The sequence below is a fragment of the Echinops telfairi genome, unplaced genomic scaffold (genome assembly GCF_000313985.2).
Source record: "Echinops telfairi isolate 266 unplaced genomic scaffold, ASM31398v2 ScPeMD7_70;HRSCAF=299, whole genome shotgun sequence".
In the NCBI taxonomy this organism is placed as follows: domain Eukaryota; kingdom Metazoa; phylum Chordata; class Mammalia; order Afrosoricida; family Tenrecidae; genus Echinops; species Echinops telfairi.
In genome coordinates, this window is record NW_022103968.1 from 15,368,801 (window position 1) to 15,382,685 (window position 13,885).

The 13,885-nt window shown below is 43.9% G+C and overlaps 1 protein-coding gene across 3 annotated transcripts in view; it reads left to right on the top strand.

Moving 5' to 3' along the window:
* CCDC186 (coiled-coil domain containing 186) overlaps positions 1-13,885 on the top strand; it is a 35,677-nt gene that overhangs the window by 379 nt on the left and 21,413 nt on the right. For 2 of the 3 annotated variants that reach the window (XM_045291344.1, XM_045291343.1), the window contains exon 2: positions 12,869-13,552. In XM_045291344.1, coding sequence (XP_045147279.1) covers positions 12,924-13,552 — 629 coding nt within the window. In that variant the 5' untranslated portion in view covers positions 12,869-12,923. Of the gene's footprint in view, positions 1-12,868; positions 13,557-13,885 lie in introns of those variants that run through there. The other variant, XM_030885934.2, reaches the window with a different exon arrangement.

A 13,885-nucleotide genomic window follows, 5' to 3' on the forward strand; every position in this document is an offset into this window, starting at 1 on the left:
GGCGGCAGCAGGGGAGCCCCAGGGGGCGCCGGGGGTCCGAAGGGGGTGCTTGGAGGGCCGGTCGCCTGGTCTGCCAGAGCCAAGTCCCACCAGCTCGTGGAGCGTTTCTTTGACGCGGTCGCCTGGTGCTGGTTTTGTGTCCCAGCCGATTGTGTGTGTCCCAGTGTTATGTGCGCTCCTGTGGCGACTTTTTACCCCCTTTCCGAACGCTCTTCGTACTATGGTTCTAAGTTACTTGGAAAGGATTCTTCCTATTTGGGGATCAGAGAGAGACTCTACTACCATTGTTTTGATGTCGCCTTTGCTCCACGGGCAGCCGTGTACCTTGGCCGGGAAGGCAGGTAATTGTGATCTTTCCGATGTGTGCCCCCATCAAACCTGTAAATGGTGAGGCCCCTTCCCACGAGCCCCGAAGTAGCAATCCTGGGGAGCAGCTCAGGTGTCATGATTGCTTAGCTCTTAAGATTTAGCAACTTATGCTGATACATCTTGGTTTTTGTTTGTGGGGAAGAGGCCTGGATTTGGAGTCACAGGACACCTGGATCTGAAAGCGTTCACTTGATAGTCTTGTCAGGTTGTGCGCTTGCCCTTCTCTGGTGGCGCAGTGTCTAAAGCACTCCACTGCTAACCTCATTGGAACTTGGGGTGAGAAAGTTGTGGGACTGATTCCTTAAAGATTCCAACCTTGGAAACCCAATGCCTCAATTACTATGCTCTATAGGCCCTGTGGGACCCCTGGTGGCCGAGTGGTTGGCAGTTCGAAACTACCATCTGCTCTGCAGGAGAAAGACGAGGCTTTCTGCTCCTGTAAACAGTTACAGTCTCGGAAACTCAAAGGGGGCAGTTCTACCCTGTCCTATAGGGTCTCTATGAGTCCACACCGACTCTGACTCTGGCACTTGAGTTGAGTTGTTGAGTTGATAGAGCCTGAATGAGTTCGGTCAGAATGACCTCATGGCAGTGTATTTATTTTCTTCTGGTGTGATATAACCTGTATCAAGGATCTGGTGGCGCACTGTTTAAGCGCTCAGCTCACCAGTGGGTGGGCAGCACAAATCATCCAGCTGCTCTGTGGGAGGAACTGGAGACAGTGTGCTTGAGTCAAGATGGCAGTCCTGGGGACCCTTCAGGACAGTTCTGCCGTGTCCCATGGGGCCTCCATGAGTTGGAATATGCTCAACAACATTTTTTTTTTTAAAGCTGCCTCATAGGGCTGAAAAGACTTTGTGTAGGGGAACTGTACGGTGCAATTACAGACTGCCAGGCTGTCTTCTGGGCCCGAGTTTTTATCTCCCAGAATGAGAGGCTGGGAGTTCACCTAAAGACATGTGAAATAAACAGTCTGTTTTGCTCAAGCTGGACTGGCAATCATTCAGAAATTCTTACCCACCAGGAAGTCTTCCGGTGGACCATGGTAGTGGGTGTGCCTTCCTAGATACTGACCACACCTTCTTATTTGCCAGTGTCTTAACTTTGTGGGAAAAGATAAAGGCTCAGGAGAAATTGCTGGTGAAACGGAAGCATCTCGTTGAGTGTGAAGTACACTGTACCCTCCATAGCTCCTTGTCACCTGTGCCTTTAACCACGTTACAGACAGAAAACAGTGGTGGTGGCCCTAATGCTTTCCTGTTCTTCTTCCTTCCTCTCCTTGGTGTGTTTTACATTCAGAAAGTGTGGTACAGGCATACTGCCCTTATTGCATGTTCATTCATTGGCCTGCTTTTTGCTTGGGGCTGTTTTTACACATCGAAGGGTTGTGGCAAGTCTTTGGGCATATGCCCACTTCGTGTCTCTGTGCCACCTTTTGGTCATCCTGATAGTATTCAGACATTTACACAACGCTGCTGCGGAATAAACAGAGTCCAAGACCCCAAATCCAGCCCACCGCCACTGAATTGATTTCCAGCACAAACCTGTACAGGGTTTCCGAGACTGTCTTTCAGGGAGCAGACACCCTCACCTTCCTCCCAGAGTTCCACTGGCAATTTTGAACTGTTAGCCTGTGGTTAGCAGCCCAACGCCAAGCCTACAAACTGCCAGGGCTTTTAAACAGACAACAGTACTGTAAATATAACTTTGATATGCACTGTTTTAGGGTGAAAAGGGACCCTAAGTATAATTTAGGGTGAAGGTTCATCAAGTCTTAAATAGGAAAAGCCAAGACAAAGACACATCATCAGGATAAGGGCCATCATTAGTACAAGGTCTTCATGGCATCCAAGGGTTGGTAGCAGCAGTTCTCAACCTGTGGGTCGAGACCCCCAACCCTTTCACAGGGTTTGCCTGATTCATAACAGTAGCAAAATCAGAGTTATAAAGTAGCAACGAAAATAATCGTATGGTTTTGGGGTCACCACAACATGAGGAACTGTATTAAAGGGCCGCGGCATTAGGAAGGTTGAGAACCACTGGTTTATAGAGACGTGTAGGCTTAACAAGGACATGGGAAGACAAAGACGCATGATTGGTGGTGGATCAATAAATACAGGCATCAGTAAGTGACAGGCAGCATGACAGCAGTGGGATGGGACCATGATTGCAACGTGGACATGTGCTAGATGGAGTGGCTTACAAGATTGGTTTAGGGCCTTTCAACCGAGGCAGCCACAGCGTGACTCCTGATTATGGGAACTCAATGTGGCAATCTCCTTCGGGAACACACCCAGGCTTCCCCTAGGGAAGACTGTCCCTCTCTGGGTTGGTTAGGAGGTGATGTTAATCTAATTTCTAATGTCCTCTGCAGGATTGTGTTCATACTCCTGATTAAGGGCCAAAACGGATGAAATGGAGTCTTAAACTTCTTGGGGAGTATGAAAATGGATTTTGGGCTTAACTGTTAACCTTAGCCTTCTTCAAACCGACTGCTCAGAGTTTAAACTTTTTTTTTTTTTTTTAGTTTAAGCTCTTATATTGCACCAAGAAACCAAACATTTGTATAATTTGCTCTAGTGCAAGATTTGTCTTAATGCAGTGGTTTGGAATGGAACCCTCCATATCTCTGACGTATGCCTGTATTAGGAAATGGAAAGATAGGTTCAGATCTTGACCTCCTTGCCTTAGGACTGGAAGCCCTGGTAGCATAGTAGGTTACAAGTTGGACTGCTGATCACAAAGTCAGTAGTTTGAAATCCCCAGTTCTCCCCTAAGGGAGAAAGATGAGGCTTTCTGTTCTCTTAAAGAGTCACAGTCTCAAATCCACCGGGGCAGTTCTGCCCTGTCTTAGAGGGTCGCTATGAGGCAGGGTTTACAGAGACTTGGAAGCTTAACAAGGACATGATTGGTGGTGGATCAATAAATCACAGCAACAGGCAGGACGACAGCAGTGGGATGGGATTGCAACATGTACATTATGCTAGATGGCATGTACATTAACTTGATAGCAGTCAGTTTTTTCGGTTGTTTATTTTATTTTTGTTTCATTTTGATAGCCCAGTGGTTAAGTGCTTGACTGCTAAGTGAAAAGACCAGCGGTGGTTCAAACCCACCACCTTCTTGGGAGAAAGACCTGTGACCTGCACCTATGAAGATGGCACCCTTGGAAATCCTTTGGGGCAGCTTTGCTCTGGCCGAGAGGGCCACTGAGTTGGAATCCACTCAGCTATGGGTGCTTACAGACAGTGGACACATGGATTGTGTTTTTGTTGATTTTTTCTTCTTAAGACCTGGAGTGATTCAGAATAATTCATATAACCTTAGAGGTATCTTTAAACAGTGGGTTCCATGGAGGTGTGTTGGCATTAATTAGAGCCTCATTTATTGGCAATTAGAATGGAGTGCCTGCGTCCAGTAACCACTGTAACCTCCTAGTTCTGTCACCCTTAAACTGGAGTCATCCTTTGCTGCTAAACAGTGACAATGGCAGCTGCTACTGCTCAGGACATTCAGGTGAAAGCCGCGCCTTCACCACGTGCTGTCACAGAGTGGAGGTACAGCCACAGCGCCCTCACCCCGACGGCTGGGCATGCTTGGCTGAAGCACCTTTGTTGAGAAATTCAGAGACTCCTCTTCTCCTTGTAGAGTAACTACTGATCTGCCCTGGTGCTTTAAATAGCTGAAGCTGATTCATGAACTGCTCATCAACATATCCAAAAACTCACTGCCATCAGGTCAGTTCCAACCCATAGTGGCCCCAGAGGACAGAGTAGAACTGCCCCCTAGCGTTTCCAAGGCCACCCGTCATCTCACAGGAGCACACTGCCGCATCTTCCCCGGACTGGTTGGAACCCTTGGCGAGCTAGTGCTTTCACTGCTGGGCCACTAAGACCCTTTCTCAACTTCGCACTGAAGCTACCTGCTGCCTTAAAGATGTACAATGTGGAAACCCTGAGGAACAGGGTTTGAATCCACGCGTTGGCAGTGATGGATTTGGCCTTTAAAATCGACAAATATACTTACTGTGTTAAGGGAAGCGGTGAGAACTTGGTAATTTAAATCTATAAAGAGCCCTCTGGTTTCTCATTGCTCAGATTTCTCTCTGTTGAACTTGATTTCTTAGCTATGAGATTTCGAAATGTTACTCACACTAAGAAGAGTGACAGGTGTGAAAAGAGTGACAGACACAGAGGGACTCCGTGTCAGTATTGATGGCATCAAGTACTTTGTCAGTAGGTGACACGAATTGATACAGTGTGTCGTGTAGGGAAAGGGCCCTCGTGGTGTAGTGGTTACAAGTTGGGCTGTGATCCGGATGGTCGGCAGTTTGAAGCCACCAGCATCCCCTTGAGAGAAAGACTAGGCTTTCTACTCCCCAGAGTCACAGTCTCGGGACCCCTGCTGGTCGCTATAAGTCAGCATGGACTTGATGGCAGTGAGCAGTGTAGGGATGGTGATCTAAGAAAAGCTAAGGCAACATTTGTTTCCAAAAACCTTGCCATACTAAATCAAGCCCAGGACAAAGGTGGCTTCAAAATTTAAAAATTAACCAAAACTTTTAAATGTTAGACAAGTCATCTCCAAAACTAAACTCACTGCCGTCAAGTTGATTCCAACTCATAGGGACCCTATAGGACAGGGTAGAACCGATGCAGTTTTCCAAGACTAGTGCTCTGCAGGAGTAGAAAGCCTCATCTGTCTCCTGAGGAGTGGCTGGTGGTCTCGAATTACTGACCTTGTGGTTAGCAGCCCAACATGTAACCACCACACCACCAGGGCTCCCTGTACAAGTCATACCGCTTATCATTTAAAAATCTTTTCCCCCACTAAGTCACCTTTTGAAAAGGAAGCTAGGTCAAATGTTTTTTTACCACCCTCCTCAGTTTTCAGATTTGAGGGAAAATAATAGCTACAAATACATTTTTTAAAGACTCATAATGAGTGTATTTCGTTAGATCTATACAAAGCTACATAAGTAGCTACAAAACAATATTTTATACTATTAATTCCCTGATACAAGTTAAAAAAAATTATTAGAGATAAGTCAAATTGGATAGATCTGTTTTACCAGACTGCTCATATGACATACATAGGAATGATATAACTTGATAATGTGATCTATAATGTGGCCATTGACCCGCTTGTCCTGAAGGGATTGGTAGTATTTTTGGGGTGGGGTGCGAAGGATAGGTTCTGTTACATCTGTTGTTCTGAGTCTTCTTAAAATTTTTAATATTTTTTGAGATATAATTCATAAACCACAAAAATCTACCCTGTCTTGAGCTTCAGATGCCAATTTATATCATACACCATTGATCTTGGCAACAGGTAGCACACTTTTCCAACTTGTAGCGTAAAAGTAACTTTTAAAATTTAGTGATATGTTTTACTTAAAGGAAACTATGAAGCTTAAACTTTACCAAGAGGTTCATTAACATGTGACCACTTTTAAGAATGTTTTACTATTGATAGAGCCAATTTAGAGTTCTCCGAAATAACCTGCCCAGTCTTTAGCTTTTGAAAGTAGAATTGAATCTGCACCTTCCATGAAACTTGAAACTTCACCTTCTCTTATTAAAAAGTTCAGTATCAGATACTCTGATCATATGAAGCAAAGTTTTCATGTTTCTTACACAGATTCTTTTCTATTAATTTATTGCTTATTTTTAAAATCTTTATCCAGAAAAAAAAAATCATGTCTTTTAATGTTACTGGCTAGTGAGTGGGTTACATGCTGCAAATAGTGGGCTGCAAGCCACAATATCAGCTTATTAAACCACCAGCCCACTCCATGGGTGACAGATGAGGCTCTCCCAGAAGAGTCATGGCCCCAGAAACCCACAGGGGCAATTCTCAGGAGGGTCTCTATGGGCTGGAATCAACTAGAAGGCAGAGTTTGTTGGTTTTTTGTTTGGTCTATAAAGGATCAGTTGTTTGGGGGTTGTGATGAGATCAGGTCAGAATGTGTGGATACGCTGGTTTAATTGATTGCTTCTAACTTTGTCATGTCAAACTCTTGTGAGAAATTAACCAAAAATAAAAGTTATTCCTTTGTTTGGTGTGCCTTCCAAGTGTATTAGAGAAATGTGTCAAACACCTTTGGTGTGCCTTTCCTACCACGAACAGCGCGCCTTCATGCCGAGGGGCAGGAGTAATGGACATTATTCCAAAATCTGGCTATTATTTGGAACACAAATGACTGCTTTTTTTGTTTTGTTTTTACTAAATCATTTTATTGGGGGCTCTCACAGCTCTTATCACAATCTATGCATACATCTATAGTGTCAAGCACATTTGTACATAGGTTGCTGTCATCATTTTCAAAGGATTTTCTTTCTGCTTTAGCCCTTGATGAGCTCCTCATTTCCCCCCTCCCCACCCCTCCCTCATGAACCTTGGATAATTTATAAATTTTCCACCCATGTCTTACATCGACCCCTGTCCCTCTTCACCCATGTTTCTATTGTTTGTTCCCCCGGGGTGGGGGTGGGGGTTATATGTCAATCATTGTGATCAGTTCCCCTTTGTCCCCCTTCTCCTCCCACCTTCCCTCTACCCTCATGGTATCGCTACTTTCAATATTGGCCCTGAGGGGTTTAGCTGTCCTGGATTCTGTGTGTCACCAGTTCTTATTTGTACCAGTATACATGCTCTGGTCTAGCCAGATTTGTAAGATAGAACTGGGGTCATGATAGTGGGGGGGAGGAAGCATTAAAGAGCTAGAGGAATATTGTGTGTTTCGTTGGTGCTATACTGCACACTGGCTGGCACGTCCCTTCCTTGTGACCCTTCTGTGAGGAGATGTCCAATTGTCTACAGATGGACTTTGGGTCTCCACTCCAGACCCCCCTCGTTCGTATCAAAATGGTTGGCTGTTTTGGTTCTCTTGATACCTGATTCCATCGACACCTTGTGATCGCATAGGTTGGTGGTGTTCTTCCTTGTGGGCTTTGTGGCTTCCCTGATAGATGGCTACTTTCCACCTTCAAGCTTTTAAGACCTCAGATGCTATATAACTTGTAATAGACGGGCACCATCAGCTTTCTTCATCACATTTGCTTATGCACCCATTTTGTCTTCAGTGATCTTGTTGAGAAGGTGAGCATCACAGAATGAAATGGCTTTGTTTATAGTTTAAAATGTGCGAGTGCTTGTAAATAATATTTAAGCTCGTTTGAGTTAGGTTTTTCCATTTAACGTTTAAAGTACTCACGCATTGTCTACTTTCTAATGAAATTTGGGCAGGTTTTAGGATTAAAACTCTAATTTTAAAATAAATACACTATAAGCGATAATGTTTTCATGTTTGTTGGCAGCAACAGATAAAAGAGGAAGAGATTAACATAGAGCCTCCTGTGTCGGGCCACCTCAGGGAATGTCGGCGTGGTTTCATGCCCTGTCGTGCTCCCAGGTCCTAGAACAAAACCAGGACATCACTAGATGTGCGCGACATAATGGCGGAATGAATGAATGGATGTCTTGTTTAGAAATGTATTTCTGACCTAGTACATGTGAGCTATACGGTAACCTGTTGTCACACCTCGTTCAACTGGATTCTAATGTATTTACAGTTTATTGGAGAAACCATAGTTGTTTTGGTGCGTATATTGTTAATTCATGAGGAGGGGGGTGGAGAAAACCCAGTTAAAAGCCATTAAAGATGGCTCTGTTATGTAGCTCTCCACTGGAAATCATTTTTCAAAAGTGTAAATTTTAAAATTTTCAGTCATTTAGAAATAATCCAAGGTGGGTGGCTGTAAGCCTAACAAGATTTTTTTATTAATAATGGTTGACTTTAAGGCTAGTAAGAAAAGTTTCTCTTGACCAATTGCCTATAGATGATGAGCTCCAGTCAGAGTGAAACCAGTTCTCACGCAACTGCAACCGTTGTAAAGTGTGAATTGGCCCTGTAGTACTGTGTCTGAAACAGAAAGAGCTTTGGGAACTGATGAGTGATATTTTCAAAACAGCGCTTGAATTGCCAGGGATTTTAGGACTGTTACGTTTTTAAAACAATATTTTCCTCTAATAAGTAAGAATTGCTAAAAAGTCAAATAACCTGGGGTGGCTTTGTTTTGTTTGTCTTAAGCAATATAAATTGTAATTTGTCATTGTAATTACTATATATCTGTGAGTGGTAGTTTAATTTATCCAAGTACCTCTTAAAACAATCTTGTAACCAAATGGCTACCTTTTCATGCTCTTTGATCTCCTACTGGCTATTCCCTCCTCAGTCACTTTGAAGACATGCCCCAAAGAGAGAAAAATGGGGCAGCAACCAGATGCGTCTCGCTAAGTGGAGGCCCACAAGGGACTGGGCCGCCTGTTTCCCCCGGCTCGTGGTGGTGGCAGCCAGGGTCCTGGCTCGTGGTGGTGGCAGCCAGGGTCCTCATAATTCTGTCTGCTGCCCCTCGGGTGCCTCTTTCACCGTCGGCGATGGCCTGGTTCTGTGTACACCCGTAGATCTTCAACTACCCCTCTCCTTTTCCTCTTTGCCTCCAACCATTCTTTCTTTCTTTGAGTACCAGAAAACAATGTTGCAAGCTAAGTGGTTATATCAAATGCCAATTTATATATGACGGCTTTTTCAAAAGGTGTGGCTGAGAAAGAGTCTAGGAAGTACTTTGTTATTTACAGGAGCACACGATGTAAAATAGAGTTCAATTCTAGGTGCAGGTAGGTAGTTCTAAAGCCAGAATGTTTGTGGGTTTTTTGGTCTTGTTTTACAGAGATGCGTGTCCAGTAGGACTTGGAGCGAATGTTTGTGTTCTGCACTGCCTGGCACGTTGCAAATCTCTTGCAGCCCGCTTCCAACCCCGTTGTTGCTGTGCGGGTCCCCAGATCACTGTGTAAACTCAGTGGGCCTTACCCCATTGGGAAGCTCTGGAGACATTTGCAAATTTTAGTATAAGTGTAGTGGGGAATATGCATTATTACACTTACTTTACTTGAGATTTAAGACATTTGACCTACTGCAGTGCAAGGCTTTTTGCCTTCTTGCAAGTGCAGAGATCACGTCAAGGCTGAAGAACCAAACCAAACCAAACCAAACCAAACTCACTGCCATCAAGTTGATTCCAACTCATAGGGACAGCCTATTCAAAAATGCCACCGGAAGGCTGTGACTACGTGCTTGATGCAGATCAGTGGGGCATATGTTATGGTCTTTGTTTTGTTTGTCTTAAGCAATATAAATTGTAATTTGTCATTGTAATTACTATATATCTCTTGAGTGGTAGTTTGATTTATCCAAGTATACGAGAGATTCTTTTCTTGCTTTGATTGAAGGAAATTTTGGAAGTAGCAGCACTGGAATTGATTTTAGACATAGCCATGGGAATGTTAATGTGTTAGTTGGGAGATCTGGTGACGCTGTCAGGTTAGCATTTGAGTGCGAACCCCAAAGGCAGCTGTTCAAACTTACCAGCTTCTCCATGAGACAAATAGGTGGCTATCTGCTTATAAAGATTACCCACAAGGGGTTGCTGTGAGTCAGCATTGACTGGACGGAAACAAGTTTGAGTTGCTTTTGGTAGTATGTAGTAGGTTATGAGATGGGTTGCTAACAGAAAGGTTAGCAGTTTGCCTCCATCAGTTGCTTCCAGGGAGAAGAATGAGGCTTTCTGTTCCCCTAAGGACTTAAGGCCTGGGAAACCCAAAAGGACAGTTCTCTATTCCTGTGGTCGCTGTCCACTCAGTGGCAGAGTTTGGTCTTTTGGTTTGTTTGAGTAGACTGATTTACACTGGTAGAGTATAGTGAAATAGTCTGATTTTAGGACTGTATTGAGAGATGAGATTGGAAAAGAAGTACAACAGTTTACTGAGGAATTTCCCAGGAGGAGGTGGATAAATTGCTATCTGTAACTCAGGAGCCCAAGACTTACAAAATAGGAGCATCAACTATGAGCTGTTGGTGCAAGTCATCAAATCGTAGGAGGAAAGTGGCCATTTGAGGACTGACCTCTGAGTACGTGAAAGCTGGGTGAGCTGATAGTTGCCTGTGTCTGCTGCTTGGCGCTTTTCCACGGACAACACCCACAGAGTAAGCACATCAAGTTAATGGTGAGCTTTCCTTCCTGCCTTCCCTAGGGTCACCATTTGGAGTGCCTTTGCAGTCTTGCCTGTTTTGATTTTTTAAGGTGTTTTGCAAGTTCATGATGTAACTTTTCTTTTTCTCCAGTTTTATTGGCACATAATCCACATCATACAATTCAATTGTTCAGTCAGGTCAAAAAGGATTGTACAGTTATTACCAGTCAGTTTCTTTTACCCCCCACCCCCACTACATTACCTTTGTAATGAGCTGTGTAATCTAGTGCTCCCTCCTCCCACCTTCACTGTTTACTCCCCAAATCCCCTCACTCACCCCATGTCCCCCTACCCACCCTATGCCTCCTACAAATCCCTGCATCAGTTATTATCTGTATGCAGCCACTCCTGTTCTTCATAGACGGTTAAACCCAACAGAAATGATAAAGAACAAAAACTAAATGAAGTGGTAAGGACAAAACGATAGCAATATAAAGATAAAAATACCACAGTGGGCAGGAAAGAAAAGACTTCGTCTGTATCCAAAAAGCCAGGATCAAGCAAGAGATCCTTGTACCCAGAACAAATTCAGGTTGGGTCTAGAGGGAGGTCAAATAGCCAACTATCAAGTTTGATCCAGCCTGATCAGGATTATAATAATCTATGTTTGATACTAAGGCTGTTCTAGACCTTTGCCTGTGGCTAGGGGGCATCTGCCAGTGGTTTAATCAGCAGGCTAAATATTCTGCAGATGAGTTTGGGGCTCCCACTGCCCTCCACAAACTGGGTGTTCACAATTTAAGCTCTGACACTTTTCCCTTTGTCCTGTTTGAATTTTGTCCTTGTCATCTATGGATCACACAAACTGGTGTGTTTCCTCTGTGTGGACTTAGACTTAGTTGACTCCTTGCTTAGTTGGCTGCTTGTTTGAATACAAGCCTATAAGACCAGCGACACTATTCTGGTTGGTAGCTGGACACCATCTGCTCTCTTCACCATACTTGTAGTACCCTTATCTTCAGTGATCACTTCATGAAGGTGAGTTCTGAGCCGGGCCATGTTTATCAGAACTTACTGTTCTTGCACTGGGGCTAGAGTTAAGTAGGCTCCCACTTTGGCAGTCATCTTATGACAAAATTGAACTCCCACTACATTAACACCAGCAGCAAACTAACCAGCAAATAATCAAACAATCAAACAAAAATAATGGAGCCTGCGAATCTTCTCTGTGTCATTCCAGTTTTAGTATATGTGCCGCCGAAGCAAGCACAGCAGCCTTGCCTTTAACTAGATTCTTTATCTGCTATCCACTACATTTTTCCCTAGCTCTTAATCAAGAGCATTGACTAGTATAGCGTTAACTAACTTGACTTTAGGAAAAACATTTCCCCTTGATATTTTTTACATTCATTTCTAAATTGGTAAGATTTCAAATTTAATAGCAATGGATTCACAAAATAGATTTCCCTTTGATATTTTTTACATTCATTTCTAAATTGGTAAGATTTCAAATTTAATAGCAATGGATTCACAAAATAGATCTTGAAATGGTAGAAGATAATGTAGCTGGCTAACGTCGTGCTTGGGAATTACTTTACTTTGCCCTAAGACTACAGTCAAGCCAGTGCTGGTCAGATGCAGTGTTGGTGCTTGGCTGCTCTCTCTCCCTGGTGGCTGCGCAGGGGGAAAGTGTGCTCGTGAGATCCAGAAGGATTACAGCCCTGAGCTGCAGTGTCGAAGATGGCTCAGTGGTAGTGAGGGTTTGGTTTGGGTACGGAGGAGTACAACAACCTTGTGAGGCGTTTTCCTTGTAATGTCTGTCCGATCCAAGCTTCTCATACGAGTGCAGGGAAACCATAATGCAGTTTGAGTGGTTGCTTGGAAATGTATGTTGTACAGACAGGTAGTGTAGAGTCCTAAGGCTGCAGTCTAAATTAGTTGGCAGTATAGAAACTATGAGGTGGGGTCTTTAATAAAAACGCTGTTCTCCCCTCTTGTTTTTTTTTTTTACACTTATTCCTCTCATTTTCAGCATTTCTGGGATAATATTTCTCAAATGCTGGTTTTTATTATATCACTTCTGTGCGAAATCACTAGCCACTCCTCAAGAGAAAAGATGAGGCTTTCTACTCTCATCCTCTAGGGAGTTTCTGGGGTAATTCCTAACCGGGCCTGTGATTGGGCTGATAAGGAATACCACGCTGCAGCTGACATCGACAAGTGGCACTGTGTGACTCAATGGGAGGGGGGAAAGAATGGGACTTTTAACCGCAGGCCCACTGACTGTAGCACACTTGGGCTGGTTGTCTAATTCTTTGTTCTTTTTCCCCAAATAAAGGCTTTTAAGGAATTGCTAGTGGTGAAACTTGTGGCTTTCAGTCGTCCCTCGTCATGTAGTGCATGCGTACCATCTCTAGAGAGTCTGGGTTAAAGCCAACCCGTGATTGTAATGTTTTGACATTCTTAGATGTACAACGAAGACCAGGAGCAGATTTGAAGAAGTTCAGCGTGAACTGGTGCCCATGAGTATGTCAGAAACAGAGCACCTAGCCTGCACTTCCGGTGACAAAAACACTGGGCAGACATTGGAAAGAGAGGAAGGCCCCTGCAGTCCAGTTTCTGGTGATGGCAGCAGTAGCTTCGAAAAAGAGTTGACTCCATTGTCATCAAGCATTGCTCCAACTGTGTGCCAGCCTCATGAACACAGCGACGCAGCAGAAGTGCAGGAGAGCTCCAGTCCAGGTCACGGTGGAGGGGAGGATTCTTGTGCTCACACAGACCGATGCCCAGAAACGTTGGAACAGACTGCTAGTTTTCCTGATGGGGATTCTTCAACACAAGTTTCCCAATCCAGTGAAGCAGTGCAGACAGTAACACAAATCTTGGCGGAATTAAGGTCATCTGCCTTTCCAGAAGCAGCCAATCCCCAGAGCCCCTACGACACAGACTCTACCAAGAAACTTCTTTCAAAAATAAAGACCGTTTCACCTTCAGAGGATTTGTTGGAAGAAATTGAATCTGAGCTCTTATCTACGGCGTTGGAAGATGAACACCAATTGCCGAATGGCATGAATAAGGGGGAGCACGCACTAGTGATGTTGGATAAGTGTGTACAAGAGAAGTATTTGCAGCAGGAACATACCATAAAGAAGTAAGTTTCTGATTCCCCTCAGGTGTTAGATATGGAATCCTTTAAAGGAAAGCCACAGTTGAACTGTGGACAGAGTGGTTGATCGATAAATATGTATTTGCTAAATAATCGAGTAATTACCAAGTTTGCCTAGCTACTTAATGTCTACATATCAAGGGAAAATCTTAATGTTAAATAGTATAAATTCATCAAAGATCGAGAAATCTACATCAAGACAAGTCAAATTTTTCAGTTTTGAAAGAATGTAGAAGGATATTCGATCTTGCAAGTCTGGCTAGACCAGAGGAGGTACACTGGTACAGATAGGAACTGAAAATACAGGGAATCCAGGAC